General features: G+C 40.6%; 1 protein-coding gene across 9 annotated transcripts in view; it reads left to right on the top strand.

Annotated features, from left to right (window-relative positions):
- Adam23 (ADAM metallopeptidase domain 23) overlaps positions 1–17,456 on the top strand; it is a 156,354-nt gene that overhangs the window by 104,654 nt on the left and 34,244 nt on the right. For 6 of the 9 annotated variants that reach the window (XR_007593978.1, XM_050154275.1, XM_050154272.1 and 3 more), the window contains exons 13-19: positions 614–704; positions 2,643–2,691; positions 4,648–4,747; positions 7,269–7,325; positions 7,995–8,066; positions 8,656–8,745; positions 10,169–10,249. Coding sequence is in view for 8 of the 9 variants with exons in the window: in XM_050154275.1 (XP_050010232.1) it covers positions 614–704; positions 2,643–2,691; positions 4,648–4,747; positions 7,269–7,325; positions 7,995–8,066; positions 8,656–8,745; positions 10,169–10,249 (540 nt within the window). In the remaining variant the exon portion in view is untranslated. The remainder of the gene's footprint in view (positions 1–613; positions 705–2,642; positions 2,692–4,647; positions 4,748–7,268; positions 7,326–7,994; positions 8,067–8,655; positions 8,746–10,168; positions 10,250–17,456) is intronic. The other 3 variants (XM_050154276.1, XM_050154278.1, XM_050154279.1) reach the window with 1 other exon arrangement.

Genomic DNA, 17,456 nt, shown 5'->3' with positions numbered 1-17,456 from the left:
GTTTCGCAAAGTATAAAAATTACCTGAAAATAGGCTCAGAGATTTTTTTTTAGGCCTGTATAGCTGAGACGTCAAGTTTTTATAAACCTATTAATCTTTTTCCTATGATGCTTTTTAATTTTTAGTACTTTCCTGCATATATTAAAATTAACTCCTTAATATCAAAAGTTTACAAATTAAAGTTTGTCTCTCTATGCAAATTTTCATTTTTATGTTTTCTGCTTAAGTTTGGTATGAATGATAACAAATGTTTTCATGGAATTATTGTTTGAGTAAGTTTATTATGAAAATTCTTAATTGAAAGAAGCACCCCAAAGCTGCTCAGTGGGCGACCTTTCTTGCCATGTCTGCATTGAGTTTATCCTTAGCTCACGTTAGTTGGAGCCCAGCCTTGGCGACTTGTGTTTTCGGTTTCCATGTGAAAATCTTCCTGTACTCAATGCTTCTAGTGGCACCGTCTCAAGGGGGAAATGATTCAAGTCCTATGCTACCTTTAGATGTTGTAAAGCTCTACTTAGGGACTTGGAATGATAGTGACAACCGCTAAGGAATAATAACTGTGCCTGTGCACTCTCTCAAATGTTTCCCACACACTTTCAACTCGGAAAACCAGTACGGTCTTCCAATGGCAGTGGCACAAGTATTGTCTCAGAGCCTGGCTCAAAACCTCGGAATCCAGTGGGAACCTTCTAGTAGAAAGCCAAGTATGTACCGTGACTTTCTTACTTGAGTCCATGTGTAATTCTGTCTGTGTAATGCATGTCCAGTCATTGAGAATGTTTTATGCCCTAAGTCACTGTAGTTTAATGATAGTGTTATGTCATTCCTTTAAAAAAAAAGTCTTGAAATAATTATTAGACTATTTAGGTGGGAGATATTTCTCTTTCAAAATCCATAAGCTCATACTTCGTCTGTTCTTTCTTATTGAGACTGTTGAGACAAGGTGGGGTGGTGGTTGATTGATACGCTTCTCTGAGTCCTAACCATAGACACCACATACCAGCAACAGCTCCATGGAAAGTTTATCAAAGATACAGTGGACTGGGAAGGAGCTAAGGTCTAGCGGACAAGGGTCTTATATTTGAGTGCTCACAACCCCCTTCCCCACATAGTTACATCCAGAAAGGTGAGCCCCTTGCTCCCCTTCCTGGAAAAGCCTGCCACTGGCCTTTTAAGGTTGGGATGGGTGGAGAGGGACAGACTAGTCCTGTGGTTCAGAGGTAGGTCCAAGAGGGAGTTCATCCATGGCCTCTGACCCATGCAGCAACCAAAGTAAAACAAGTGGTCATTGATATCACTTCATTTGGTCAATGTTTTTGTTGACCAGATGAGAAAAGGAAGGAAAGAACCAACTTTTCCAGTAGACTGAGTAGTAAGAGCCATCAGAGATTTAGAAGCTTGTGGAAATACCTTATTTCTTTTTAAAATCAGGCTAAAGTCCACACCTCATTTCTTTTAAAAGCAGGATAAAGTCCTACCTGAATTATAGTCCTCTTTGTGCTAGCGCAGTAGTCAAATATAATTTTGAAAAATTTTTGTGGATAAAAGGCAAAACATCACAATAGGACCTTGAGGAGAAAGAGAGCAGCATGTTCGCCCATTGTCCATTTAATGAGAAAATAAGCTGAAGTCGTCATCCTCTTACTATAATCGTGAGAGCCAGGAGTAAGAATCTCTTTTCCCACCGAGACTTTCCCAGAGAAGAAAAGGAAAATGCATTATCTTGCTTGCTGTCCTCTGTGTGATTAATATATAGCACCGTGGGGAAGTGGAACAGCATCTTGTGTCCACAGGCTTGATTCCCTTTATGAGTAAGTACATTAATGACCAAGCACACAGTCACGACAACACCTGCAACATTTTGCAGCTCTCTATAAGCTTTCTTTACTAATATCCTGCTCAGAGCATGTGCTTTCTCGTGGCAGTGGTTACGCCACATTAAAGTTGTAGAACCTGGCCCAGATAGCACAGAATCAGTACGGAGAGTCACCAGGTTTAATAACTTAATTGAAAATCTTGGAGGCCAGTACTGGGGTCACCTGAGAGGTGTTAATGGATTGGATGGTGTAGTAGCATAGGATGAGATTGCTCTCCAAGTCTCTGACTGATTCTGGTGGTGACTCCAGCAAATTGAATTTCTTTCTTTAACTGCTCGGTGTCTGAAGGACTTTGGTGACATTGTACTGTATTCTTTCAGATCACCCAGGGATGCCATCTGTGTCGACCCTGGAACCACTCCGGGAGACAGGCAGAGAGACACGGCTTTCATTTTAGAAGCAGACATCCCCCCCTCCCCCCACCCCAAAAAAGAAGAGCTGAGTGGCTTCCCTATTTCTTAGCTGTAGATTAGAATCCAGCCTTTTGTTTCTAGCCCATCATACTTGTAACTAAGCATTGGGTTTTATGACTCTAATTGGCATGTCTGAGTTACAAAAACCAAAGAGAGGCCCAAGTTTTTTCTTAGGAAGCAACCTATATTGCAGGCATAAGGAGCCATTGATTTAGAGAAAAGAAAGGGGGCTTTGCAGGGCGCTGCTGTGGTGTGGAGTGCCACTGAGGAGGTTTTGCAGGAGCTGGAGCAAACTGAAGCTCTGTCTTTGTTTTCCTCCCTCCCTTTGTTGCTCTATTATTCACCGGACTAGAATGTGAATGCATAGAATCCTGGGGCGGCTGCATCATGGAGGAAACAGGGTGAGTCTGCATTACTCTTGCATTTGCTGTATGCCTGTTGCAAAAATTGCTGCATATATAATAATTAGAAACACAGTCTCTCAGGCACTGGTCTTTTAGACTAAGCACTTAGTATAAATTCAATAATTAATTGTCTGATATTTTAAAACTGACAGTGCTAATTCACTTTATATTTTTAATTTTTAATTTAAGGCTGGGGAGAAAGTGAAATGGATTGGTTACTTTTATTTATTAACCCTTACAGGAGTCACATGACTAAACACTTCTGCATTTAGGGGAGGCATTAATCTTTTAATAAACTTAAAATAAAAGCAGATGGTCTATCAGAAGCAGTCAGTGAGAATCAATTCAGTCATCTATTTATATTATTGGGAACTTATAAAAGTATGTTTATGGTAATAAATTTGTACTATATTGTTTATGGAGTCAACAGAGCTTTTTAAATTCAGTTATTTGGTTAAACAAGAGAGTTGTCAAGTGGTGGGCAGTGGTGGACAATCCACATCAATCCACCTGTTGTCCTTGGTGGGCACTTTTGTAACTGGACCAGCTGTTTCCTAGCGTCAGTGTGCTGAGCCCTGGGGCCACTGCGGTCTCCACAAGACACAGGACTGTGCAGGCCGACACTAGGCCTCTGGAGCTGGAGGAGGAGAGGTGTCTCTTGCTCTCTTTGTTCAGGCTGGGCACCTGCATGCTGGCAATTTCTAGTCCTACCTTTGTTCTGCACTGGCTACCAAAGGTGCCACCTCCTTCTACAGGGCCCCTTCCTTCTTCTTCTACCAGACCCTGGAGAGGAGAAGGTTTGTACACTTAACCGTTATCCCCGTGAGTTCAAAACATCTTCCTAGAAGTGCAGTCTCGTCTGGACATGCTTGCCTTCCCCAGCCACATTACTGTGTCACATGGTCGAGTCCTGTATGGTGATACAGGTTTAATAGCTACCGTAGAGGACAGTACCATTTATAATTGTATGGCAATATTATTGTCTTTTAAACTGTTGATTTCTAAATGAATTTTGGATTGACTACTCAAAAGATAAAGAAAACTATTTGAAGTTAATGTATGTGATATATATTTGATATAGTTCTTATAAGACATCACTGTCAATAGAGGTGAGTTTTAATCCTATATGTACCCTCATATATCAGAATACATAAACTATTGTATTATAGTCTAGAATGGCCTCTCACATCAGGCACTATTGCAGACGTTCCCAAGGAACCATCGCGTATGATGTAGCTTAACCTTGACGTGTGCATGCTGTTCCCTTGTGTACTGACATAGGGGTCTTAATTTGATTGAATAAATCAGAGAGAGGTTCATTTTTTATTCATGCTAAATCATGAATATTGCTCAATAATTGTATTTGAAATGAAGAATAAAGAGCCATTGCTCATGGGAACATGCCTTAATTCCTTTTTGCTGTGGGCGTACACACTGATAGCATATGCATGTGTGATCCAGCACATTCTTCAGGGTTTATTCATTTACTTAAAATTTGAATTATTGAAGCCTGAGTAACATTGTCTTTAATAAATCGACCCTCCTGACTCCCTCTTCCAACAAACAAGGTTTAGTGAGCTGATGAACCCCGTTTATTCAGAACAGATTAGAAGAAAAAGATTGCCTTTATTGAGACGTAATAAACAAAAATAATCAAACTTTAAAACCTAGCTTACATGTAAGGTTTTATCGCAACCCTTTCAAGTTGTGTTTCAAGACAGAGATTTTATGAGGGTTGGTGGAAGGGGAGTAACCAAGCCTCCAATTCTGTGATGGTTTTTCTTTTTCTTTCTTTTACATACTCTACCTCATATATGTAGACACTTGGGTCCACACGTCAATATTTGTACAGATTCGTCTACACCCAGAGTGAACATTTAGTGGCTTTTCATTTTCTTCTCTTACGATTGCTTCTCTGAAATTGCTTACACACTTGATTCTTTACTTCTTAAGGGTGTCCCACTCTCGGAAGTTCTCCAAGTGCAGCATCTCAGAGTACCGAGACTTTTTACAGAGGGGAGGCGGGGCCTGCCTCTTCAACAGGCCAACAAAGGTCAGTCATTTGGGAAGTGAAATTATTTTTCCCAATGTTTAACAGTAAAGAATGTGCCAAACATCAGCGATTTCTCTCAGGAAACGGGTCTCTGGTCACACGGATTAATAAATCGTTACAAGCTATCTACCTTTCTCGGCCTTCCAGATGCTAGAGTTAAGGTAGGAACTGCTATAGCCACCGTGGGAAGATGTTCAGTTATAGAAAGCCTCTGCATGCTGAAGACGGAGTAAGATCACCTGGGGCGTCAGTGTTCAGTGTTTGCTTGCACACTCCCGAGTCCCCCCAAAATGCATAAACTTCCCCAAATTTTTATGTTAGTGTTGTTACCTTCCCGCTGAGAGATGGGAAATGAGGATGAGAAGCCTTTACTTCCTTGAGCTTGTTCTCTGCCAGCAATCTCTTAACCTTGGCATTCTTTCTGGAGACTTATTTTCCCTCTCTTCAGGAGAGCCTCGTCTGTCTGCCCTCCAACCCCAACTCCTCCACCTTCTGGAGGGATCTGATCCAGGAAGGAAGCATTACTGACGTCAGTCAAGCCCCCCCCAGCCCCACCCAAATGATCTAACATTTACAGGTTCCGTAAACACTATAAGTATTTCTGTTACATAGTCCCCTTCCCTTGGGAACACAAGCTGTCACTGACATTTCATAGGTATATGTATAAACAATATTGCAACTCCTTAGCCACAAATTAAAAAAAAAAAAACATACACATTTCCAGAAGAGGTTTTTAGGAGTTTTCAGGAAACACATTTGACAGCAAATCTCCTTAATTTTGAAAATCTTCATTCAGTCCTCATGATGTAAATATTTATGTCTTGCTGTGGAAGCATGGAATTGTTGGTTTGTAAGATATTTGACATTAAACCCAGAATTCTCAAACTGACAAGCTAAAGCCTTTGCATAAAGCCCTGTGCTTTTTATAGGAGCGTGCTTGGAAATAAAGCAGGCCAGCAGTTGAAAAGATAGTGTTGTCTTTAGAATACACCTCATGAGTCAGGCGGAGTTCATTTGCATGGAAAGTGTTCGATATTCTCCAAATGTAAAGAGTGGCAATATCATGTCGACCTTTTCTTTAAAAAAAAAAAAAATGGTGAGGAAGACAAACAACGGATAGACTAATTAATTCCATACCCACAGCTGAGCGATACAGGTCAGGGAATGGAAGCCTGGGATCAGGCATCCCTGTAAAATCTCAGGGAAAGAAAAGCTCTGTGAATTCCGGAAAAAGAATTGAGACTTTTAAAGTTACTTTGCACTAATAAAATAGCCCAACAGCCTTTCCTGGCAGTGCCCGCCAGGCACAGGAACCAGAAGACTCCAAGGCGTTTGAAATGACTGGGATCTGTAATGAAGAGCTAATAGGAACTGCTGGCGGTTCTGAATCACACAGCGCACGGTTAGTGTTACCTTGCCCTGCAGCTGCCAGCTAATTGTAAGCACGCTGCTTGAGGAAACAAGATTCGCTTGTCTGGGGAGGTGAAGGTTGCCAGGATATATACACACAGAGCCGTCATTGCATTTCTCAGGTTACCTGTGCGCAGGAAGACAATTATCAAAAAATAACCATGTTTACATATTCAATTTCAGAAGGATACTTTCTCTTTTTAAACTACAAGTTACAATGATTAAAAAAAGAAAGAAGGCCCCATGGATTCCAGTGACTAGTTTAAATGCGTTTATGTTCAAGAGTAACTTTTCTCCCTGTGTTTCCAGCCAGTGGCTGCATGCATAGGCGTGCGTTGCTGTTCTGATCGGTTTAAATGCATGTTCTCCATGCTTTAGGAATCTTTTCAATTGCGGCGATTTCCGTCTGGTTTGAGATGGTGACCTATCTCAGGAAGGGGAAAGAGCCCAAGAAGCAAAGGCTGGGAAGCCTGGAACCAAGTGTTGGTTGTCTTTTAGCTGTTCCAGCCTTTTCTGTTTTCTCCTGCCTGCAAATCTAAGTAGCGCTGACATCAGTACTATTGACTCCACCCAGCGTGCTAGGAATGTTTCCTTGCTTTGGACAGCAGTTCCTTCCTGGAACTAGTAGAGCCAGGTCTTTCCTGGGTAGTGGAAAGTGCATGGCAGCGGAAGGGAACTGACGCCCACAGTGTATATGGCTGCTGGGGGCAGGCTCTTCCTCTCTTGTTCATGGCGTTGAGCATTTGTGTTGGGATGTGCTGTTCCAGATACCCACAACACACACGCACAAGAGGTGCTCAGACCCAGAGAAATTCTGTGCCCATAGGAAATAGACACATTTGTCATAAGCAATCAACTCCCCTAACAATTGCTCTGCTATGCTTTTATCCAGAAACAAGTTCATGGCAAAACTAGGGGGGAATATTCTAGAAACTTGCCTCTGTTATGACTACAGCAATGACTGAGAGAGTTCTGTGTATTCATTCATGTGTCTATACATCAACTTAATTTTTTCTTTATGAAACTAAATTGGGTATTAAAAGATGGATTTGCACATAGTTAATTGAATTAAACTCCCAGGTTACTGGATTCATTTTCTTTCTGCTCATAGGTAATTCAAGAAATGCAATGGCGGCACTTTGTGCCAGACAGTGCAGATTTCTCTCCAGTGAGTGTGGTGGATTTGAAGCTCTGGCAACATTGTTCTAAGCTTATTGGCATTTCCTTGATTGTAATTCTCACATTTGGCTTCTACTAAACATATTTGTCTTTCTGACAGTTTTGATATCTTCTCAGCTGTCTTCAGTCAAGTCAGCAAGTTCGATATCTATGGGTCTTATTAGTAATACATTTTTGCTCCATTAGGAAACATGAAAAGTGATCCATTTCTCTTGACGGCTTATCTCCGTCAGAAGTCACTCTAATGCTGAAGGGTATCTCCCGGGACCCCACTGAGGAAATTTTAGAGATCCCCCCTTTCTAACATGGTTTTAAGAGTGTTACTAATAAGCGGAGAGTATTCCCCACACAGACACAATATATAACAGTGGCCTGGAGTTTGGGTCTCTGCTCAATGCTGCACAGCTCACAACCCTTTTCTAATTCCAGCTCCAGGGGACCCAGAGCTCTTTTCCGGACTCTGTGGCTACCCAGGTGCTTGTATGCATACACTTACATCACTACACACATACACATAAGTAAAAAGAAACATGGAATCATAATAAATCATAGAAGAATCATACCACGGGTGACATAGCTGTGCCTGTGGCCAGGTTGGTGTGTGGATTTTCTGTGATAAATTCAAATGTTTCTCTTTGCATTCTCCCATCTCTTTCAGCTGTTTGAGCCCACAGAATGTGGGAATGGATACGTAGAGGCCGGGGAGGAATGCGACTGTGGTTTCCATGTGGTAAGTATAAGAGACCATCTCTACTCTCAGTGCGGGCCTTCCTCTGAGTTAACAAGAACAGTAGTGAGCAGCCATCATTCGTCATGGGGTCCTTGCCTGATTCTTTCCTTTTTCCCGACCACTTTGATCAATGCTTCATCCTAGCTCAGACACATAAGAATGAGCTATGTTGTTGTACGGCCTTGTCTGAAAAGCCTAATGGATTGTTCTAATCAAATTCCTGACCTTTAAAAAGTTACTTCAGGGCTCATACTCATCTCAGGCACCTTCTACAGAATCATCAACATTTTCCCATGCTGTGTGATTTTTTTTCCTTCATAAAACTAAACCTGGGCATTAAGAACATGGTAGAGTTACAGAGGCGTGGGTGTTGGGCCGGGGTCTGGTAAGGAGTCATCATACTTGTGGGAGGTCAGTCAGCTGAGGCGTGTGGCTGGGCTCTGTCTTCATTTACAGTGATTTACTCCTTTTAAATGCTAGCATACTGTCTGTAGAAGTCTTGTTATGTGATGCATAAGCTACACGTGGAGGGGGTGCAGGATGGGCAGTGGCATTGTCCTGGTTTAACTCAGAGAAGTGTTTTCTCTAGGAATGCTACGGAGTTTGCTGTAAGAAATGCTCACTCTCCAATGGGGCCCACTGCAGTGACGGCCCCTGCTGCAACGGCACCTCGTGTCTTGTGAGTCCCCTGGAAGTTTCATCTTTCTTCCCATGAGGTCTGCTGAGGTTTTGAGTGACTTGACACACATTTATGCGTGTTAGTCCTGCGATGCTGTAGAATCAGTAATTCTACCCAACTTCTGAGGCTCATAGCATTTCATCTGATAGTCATTCTGCACGTCCTCCCCTCCCAGGCTTCCTCTAGAGGGTGTATTTGTACATCCTCCAAACTAAATAAGTTGTCCTAGTAGCCCAGGTGAGCAGATTAAACTGTCAGACAGAAGGGAACAATTCAGTGGGTCTTTTAAATAATACCATCTGCCTCTGCCTTTCGTTCTCCAAACCTGATGCTACTTAGTTCTAGACCCACAGTAGAAACACCAGTGCTACAGCACCCATTCAACTTTCTGAATTCTTTGTAAAGTCAAGAAAGCCAAATGAGGAAGTATTTACCTATGTTTGCAAGCGTAGTGTGTGTGTGTGTGAGTGTGTGTGTGTGTATGTGTGTGTGTGTGCAGAGTCTTTCACCTACACTGACTTGCTAGTTACTTTTGAAAAATCATTTTAATACTTCTTTTTCTCAGATGGCAGATCCATGACATTTCTGATAAGTATAAAATTTATGAGATTTTATTACGTTTTTTCAATATCGGGAGGTTTCACATCATGATATTATAGAAGATTTCAGCTTAGTTTGTGGCTGCTTCACATTACCCGCCAAATGATATATTGCTTGAGGCTAATTAAGACTTCATATTTGCCCAGCCTTTGGCAGACAAACAAATGTTCTGTTTATCATAGGCAGTCATGGACGCCACTGAAGGTGATTTATATGGATTCATATGGACTGTAATTTTGTTGGGTGTATTTATGTAAAGCAAGATTAATACTAAGCTAGTGGACAGATTAGTGATGGTTTGATATACATATCAGTCCTTCAGGAAAATCTTAAATATTTAATGATGGTATTTTGTTCCTTCATGTTAAGCTAAACCAGTGTTTCTTCTCTATATAATTTTCATTGCACTGTTTTCTTAACACGTGGAGACAGTGGGTTTCATAGTCTTTACCCAGTAGTTTGATGCTCTTTAGTGTAGGGCAAGCATCTGAGCCTCATTTCTCTCTTCTTTTTATATTTGTTTTGTATTTTGAGACAGGGTTTCTCTGTGGCTTTGGAGCCTATCCTGGAACGTGCTCTGTAGACCAGGCTAACCTTGAACTCACATAGATCCATCTGTCTCTGCCTCTCAAGTGCTGGGATTAAAGGCGTGCGCCACCACTGCCCAGCCTGAGCCTCTTTTCTAACCTGCAATGATTTTACTAAGTTGTGAGACAGGTGGCTGATGATTATGATGAAGCGTTGAACTGTTGGTGGTTATAAGAATGCAGCCTTTTGGAAAGTCAGTTAACACCAGCTCCTAATGTTGGGTTTTGATTTTTAGTTTCAGTCACGAGGGTATGAATGTCGGGATGCCGTAAACAGCTGTGATATCACTGAGTACTGCACTGGAGACTCTGGCCAGGTATGGAAACTTTCGGCTCCTGTATTGTGTAACACACATTTTAATTCCTTTGATAAAGACTACATGCGTGAACTCGTTTTGGTTTCTTTATTTAGCTTTGTTCTCCAGATATTTCTAGCTCTCTACACCTATTACTTCAGGAAGTTTGGTATAGTGTTTTGGGATTTTCATCTCCCTTTTTTTTTTCCCTAAATGTCCCCTTCATATATATCTTTAGATGATTTATACTCAACTCATAAACCTTTTCCTCTAGGCTCCCACATCTTACATGCTGTTGTCAAGTATTTTGAACACATTTTTTAAAAACTAATTTTGGAAGGCAGCTGATATAGGAGACCAAGAGCAAGCAAAGCTTCTAACTTTCTGTCTCTCCCACTGTCCCCATGCATAGTCCTGCTTCTGAACCTCTGTGCTTTGACACGATTTTGGCCCATTAATATGATTATAGCACTGTAATTAATACTGACTTCTTGAATCCCTCATTGTATAATTTTTGTGCTTTTTATTGATAACATGCTATTTCACGTCCTTCTTTGCCATTCAAATGAACATCTGTGGAGTTACTTGCCAAGTACTGCTATAAATGCCAGAACATGGACGGGAACATGATTGTCCAGTCCTTGCTCTAGTGATATTTGTTTTTTGTTGTGTAGAAAGATTAGCAAGTTAATAGGGTTAGGGTTAGGGTTAGGGTTAGGGTTAGGGTTAGGGTTAGGGTTAGGGGTTAGGGGTTAGGGGTTAGGGTTAGGGGTTAGGGGTTAGGGTTAGGGAAAAAAAAGAAAAAAAAAGAAAAAAAAAGATTAGCAAGTTAAATATATATATGTGCGTATAAACGTGTACATATGTAATAAGGTGCTGTGTGAAGATGAGTGTGAAGGATATTATGTTAGGTCAATCAAATGAGCCTTCCTGGAGGAGATGGTACTGAAGTCTCTGTGGAAGGAATTAGTGTGCAGACAGTCACTGCAGAGGCATGGCTTCTTCAGGAAGTGGAATAAAAGCAGACAAAGCTTGAGGATAGTAGAAGAAGTTTCAAAAGAATTTCAGTGTTCTGCAGATTTAACCAATACCTAGCAACAAACCCAACCCTAAACAAAGTACTAGAAGGAAAACTCCAACCCAAGGAGGTTAGCTACATCCACAAAAACACAGACAATAGATGATCTCACAGAGGCAATTCCCAAAGAAGGGGAAGACACACAAAATAACATCACCAACAGTGAAAATTAAAATAACAGGAACTAGCAATCACTGGTCATTAGTATCCCCTAATATAAATGGACTCAACTCACCTATAAAAAGACACAGCCTAGCAGATTGGATATGAAAACAGAATCCATACTTCTGCTGCATACAAGAAACATACCTCAACATCAAAGACAAGCATCAACTCAGAGTAAAAGGTTGGAAAAAATTTTCCAATCAAATGGACCTAAGAAACAAGCTGGTGTAGCTATCTTAATAACTAACAAAATAGACATCAAGCTAAAATCAGTCAAAAGAGACCAAGAAAAACATTTCATATATGGCACAGAAAAAAAATCCATCAACACTGATCATCTATGCCCTAAATACAATGGCACCTTCATATGTAAAAGAAACACTGCTAAAGCTTAAATCACACATTAAACCCCACACGTTAACAGTGGGAAACTTCAGCACCCAACTCTCGCCACTGGACAGGTCTGTCAGACAGAAAATTAATAGAGAAATAAGGGAACTAACAGATGTTATGAATCAAATGACTTAACAGATACTATGAAATATTCCATCCAAAACATAAAAGAATATACCTTCTTTTCAGCACCTCATGGAACCTTCTAAAAAATTGAGCCATATTAGGTAACAAAGCAAACCTCAACATATATATAAAAAAAATTGAAATAACCCCACGTATCTTATTGGATCACAGTGGCTTAAAATTAGAATTCAACAGTAACACTAATTTCAGAAAGCCCACAAACATACGGGAATTAAATAATGCTGCCCAAATCACCAACTGATCAAGGAAGAAACAAAGAAAGAAATTAAAGACTTCCTAAAATTCAGCAAAAATGATCACACAACATACCTAAATTTATGGGACACAATGAAAGCAGTGTTAAGAGGGAAGTTTATAGCACTAAATGCCTACATAAAGAAGCTGGAGAAATCCCACACTAGTGAGTTAACTAAGCACCTGAGAGCTCTAGAACAGAAAGAAAGCAAACTCACCCAGAAATACTAGATGGCAAGAAATAATCAAATTGAGAGCTGAAATCAACACAATAGAAACAAAGAAAATAATACAAAGAATCAATGAGACAAAAAGTTGTTTCTTGAAGAAAATCAACAAAGTAGACAAACCTTTATCCAAACTAAAGGCAGGGAGAAAATATCCAAATTAACAAAATCAAAATGAAAAGGGGGACAAAACCGAAGACACTGAGGAAATCCAGAAAACCATCAGGTCATACTTCAAAAACTTATACTTCACTGAATTGGAAAACTTAAAGGAAATGGACAAATTTCTGGATAAATATTACTTACCAAAATTAAATCAAGACCAGATAAGCAAATTAGATAGACCTGTAACCTGAAATAATCACACAGAAACTATATTATTTAAATTATTGCTTGGCCCATTAGCTTTAGCTTGTTATTGGCTACCTCTTACATCTTAATTTAACCCATCTCCATTAATCTGTGTATCGCCGTGTGGCTCTGGTTTACCAGCTAAAGTTCTGTCTCTGGTGGGGCTACCTGGCTCCTCTCTGACTCCACCTCCTTACTCCTAGCATTCAGTTTAGTTTGCCCCACCTACTTAAGTTCTGCCCTATCAACAAGTCAAGGCAGTTTTCTTTATTCATTAATGGTAATCACAGCACACAAAGGGGAGTCCCACATCAAACAGCCATCAAAAGTCTCCCAACCAAAAGAAGCCCAGGACCAGATGATTTCAGCACAGAATTCTACAAGATTTTCAAAGAACTAATACCTTCTCAAATTATTCCACACAATAGAAACTGAAGGTACATTGCCAAAATCTTTTTTTGTTGAGGCTACAATTACCTGATATCAAAACCACACAAAGACATTACTAAGAAAGAGAATTGCAAACCAATGAAAATGCTCAGCATCCTTAGCCATAGAGAAATGCACATCAAAACAACTTCAAGATTCCATTTTACACCTGTCAGAATGGCCAAGATCAAAAACATTGATGACTGCTTATGATGGAGAGGATGTGGGGTAAAAGGAACACTCCTCTATGGCTGGTGGAAGTGCAAACTGGTACAACCACTTTGGAAATCAGTATGGCGATTTTTCAGAGAATTAGGAAACAACGTACCTCAACACCCAGCAATACCACTTTTGGGTATATACCCAAAGGAGGCTCAATCATACTACAAGGACATGTACTCAACTATGTTCATAGCAGCACTGTTTGTCATAGCTAGAAACTGGAAACAACCTAAATGTCCTTCGACCAAAGAATGGATAAAGAAATTGTGGTACATTTACACAATGGAGTACCACACAGCAGGAAAAAAATAATGACATCAAGAAATTGGCAGGCAGATGGATGGATTTAGAAAAACATCATATTGAGTGAGGTAGCCCAGACCCAGAAAGACAAATATCATATGTACTCACTCATAAGTGGCTTTTAGATAGAAAGCAAAGAAAATCCAGCCTACAGTTCACAACCCCAGAGAACCCCAGACAACAATGAGGACCCTAAGAGAAACATACATAATCTACATGGGAAGTAGAAAAAGACATGGGAAGGAAGGGAGGGAAACAGAGAAAAATAGATAGCCCAATAAAAAACAATTTAAAAAAGAAGATCAGGGTTCTGGCCAGCAGGGCCTGTGCACCACAGAAGGGACCTGAGATCTCGTTTGGCCTTCATTGTCTTTCTGGTGTGTCTTCCGAAGGCTCTTCTGTTGTTTTACTGTCACGTGATGCAAATATATCATTTGATTGTTATCCAGAGGTTACCAATTAGATTTTCTGTTTTTTTTTTTCATTGATTTGTCAGTATGGAAGACCTCCATGTATTTGTAGGACTATCTCTCAAGTAGGGTTATCTCTTTAGGTTAAGTCCGAGGACTTAACCGCTGTAAGATACCGTTGCTTCCACTGGGATCACAACGAATATAGAACAATTTGATGTCAAAAGTTCATACTATAAAAAATGAAAATGATCAGCTAGAGATAACTATACCTTAATACAAGGGCCACATGTGTCTCTTAATAGATCCTGGTTCGGATTGTAGTAACAGGTTACTGACACAGTTGGCTCCAGGGTGACTTCCTGCAGAGGCCAGCCCTTCCACAGCCTGGCAAGGCGGTGGGCATTGCTTGTTTCCTAACCATATTACACTTTCTGGCTCAGAATGTCTAATTATTATTTGCCAACGTATCAGTCAATCATTCCAGTGGTGGGGGAGCAGAGAGTTGACACTGTACTGAGTTTTATTTGCTCAAAGGGAACATGGGAAGAGAGAAAGAAAATACGCTAGCTAACCTTTAAAAAGGTCTTCATATTATTACCTGTGGCTCTATTAATTATATATAGCAAATGGAAATATGTCCTGACTCTTTTTATATGTGTGTCCTTCTTACACATCTGTCTGTCATATATAGATGTGTTAGCAGACTCCTTTGTGTAATGACAGAGGACAAGAACTGTGGATTCTGTCTTTCACAAGTCTAACTATCCTGACATAGAATTTGACTTTGTTGTTAGTTTTATAGAATACTATTGTTTTTTACAACTGCAACATGTTCCCTTGGCTATCATTCAGTCTTTTTAGAGGTACAGGTTTCAATTTCAATCTTTTATTCCTGAATTGCCACAGAGTTTGCTGGAAATAAGGATTTTGAAATGAGGATATTGGGGCTGGCTAGTGATTCAGTCGATGAAGGGCTTCCCGTGCAAGCCTGAGAACATGGGTATGCATCTCCAGCATCTTCATGAAAGCCAGAAGGAGTGGCACATGCCTGTAATCTCAGCACGGGAGGCAGACACAGGAGAATACCTTAGCAGCTAGTTTAGGTGATGGTGAGTTCCAGGTGAAGTGAGAGGCCCTGTCTCAAAACATACATGTGAAGTATGGTAAGAAGATACCCAATATCAACCTCTGACTTTCACAGGCACACATGGAGCCCAATGTGCACATACGTAAGCACGTGTGGGCACTCATGCATGCATGCACACACACACACACACACACACACCACAATACACATGTACTGATGCTATACACACACCTCTACACACACGTAGAATAAAATAGGGTCTCTTTGTTCAACCTATTTTATTGTCTAAGAAATGCAATTGTTTTTCTTTTTATCTCTTTTATTTTTGGTGGTGAAAATTGTACTGCTAAATTAATCTTTCAGTGAGTGGCACATTGGAATAGAATGCTATTTTATTAGTAATTTTAAAATCTGATCATCAGAATGAGCCCAAAGTAGGTAGATGAAGTAGAAGGACATAAAAGCCATAATATTTTTTTTCTGTTTTGTAAGGGACAAAGAATTTTAAATTTGTTGATACTTAGAGTTTTTATGGAAATAGAACCTTCGTATCCCTGAGAACCAATCCCTGTAGTGATGGGGCGAGCAGGCCTGCTTTTCATCCCTCCTGGCTTCCACACAGCTAACCATACACCCGAAATAACAACACACAAGTTCTATTCATTTAAATACTGTCTGGACTGTTATCTGTAGCTTCTTATTTGGCTAATTCTCACATCTTGATTAACCCATTTCTAATAATCTGTGTAGCACCACGAGGTGGTGGCTTACCAGGAAAGATTCAGTATGTCTGACTTGGCGGCTGGCTCCATGATATCTGACCTCACTTCCCTTCTTCCCAGCCTTCTCTTCTGTCTCCTCTGCCCACCTAATTTTCTGCCCTATCAAAAGGCCAAGGCAGCCTCTTTATTATCCAATGAAAGTAACACATAGACAGATGACCCTCCTCCATCAAATCCCTGAGAACCATGAGAAACAATGATATAACCATGTTTTTAATTCATTTTTATATTCACATTTACTTGTATCTCTGAATTCCTTTTTCTTTATTTTAAAACATAACAAAATAAAACTGAATAAGATGAAACAAAAACCATTATATTGAACAATCCAAGCCAAGAAGAAATTAAAAGAGCTCCAGGAGACACAACATTGGAGACCACCTGCTCACATGTGTAAGCATCCTGCAGCAGCGCAAAGCTGAAAGCTGCATTCTACACACAGAGGACCTGGTGCAGACCCGTGTAGGCCCTCTGCTTGCTGCTTCAGCCTCTGAGTTCATGTGAGCTTTGCTCGGTTGTTTTAGGGGGTCTTGTTTTCCTGGTGTCCTCCAGCCCCTGTCTCCTCCACTCCTGCCTTCTCTTCTGTTGATTTCCCTGAGCTCTGAGGAAAGGGATTTGATGGCAGCACCTCATTTAGAGCTATGTTGAACCCCTCGTTTATTTTTCACTGCACAGTTTATGACAGAATAATCAATACTAGAGCAACTGAAGGAAATTCTTGGCAAACAATACAGTGGCATAGCAAAGACATTTGAAAGCTGTGGAATTGGTCCCTCCTTGCAAGCACTAGTAATCAGTGGGGGTATTCCACAATTTAAAATAAGCACCGTTGAAATGCTTCAGGTGGATCTTGCTGCATGGCATCCCAGGTGGGCCAGGGGTGCAGTGGTGGTCAGATTCCCCAGATTTACTCCGGGAAGAAAGTGTCCAGATTTGCTCATGTTCTGAACACCCTTAGAGGATGTGAGAAGAACGGGGTTCCCTGTTAAACATTTCAGTGATGAGCAACTGCCCTTAGTGATTTTTTTTGTTTGTTTGTTCGAGGTAAGGTGTTATTTTGCAGTTCAGGCTAGCCATGAGCATTCCATTGCTGCCTCCCAACTGTCTCAATTACTATCACTGTGACAGCTCCTTGACTTATAAAAGCCAAACTTAGCAATGGGGACCAAAAATTCAAATACAAGTACCCATGGGGCCCTTCTCATTCAGACCACCGCAGCAGGTGTGCCCTGCCACACCTGTCTAACAACTGTCTTTTCTTAGCCTCAACTAAAAACAGATGGATTAGAAATGGGCTCACTTGTAGCTGAGACATTTATAATGAGGATTTTTTTTCCAGTAAACAATCTTCCTTTTTCCTCCTTTCCTCTCCTCTCCTCTCCTCTCCTCTCCTCTCC

Source organism: Alexandromys fortis, unplaced genomic scaffold, assembly GCF_014885135.2.
Source record: "Alexandromys fortis isolate MF-2015 unplaced genomic scaffold, M_Fortis_MF-2015_v1.1 scaffold_40, whole genome shotgun sequence".
NCBI lineage: Eukaryota > Metazoa > Chordata > Mammalia > Rodentia > Cricetidae > Alexandromys > Alexandromys fortis.
Note: the sequence above shows the minus strand (reverse complement) of the source record. Positions and strands in the feature narration are given on the sequence as shown.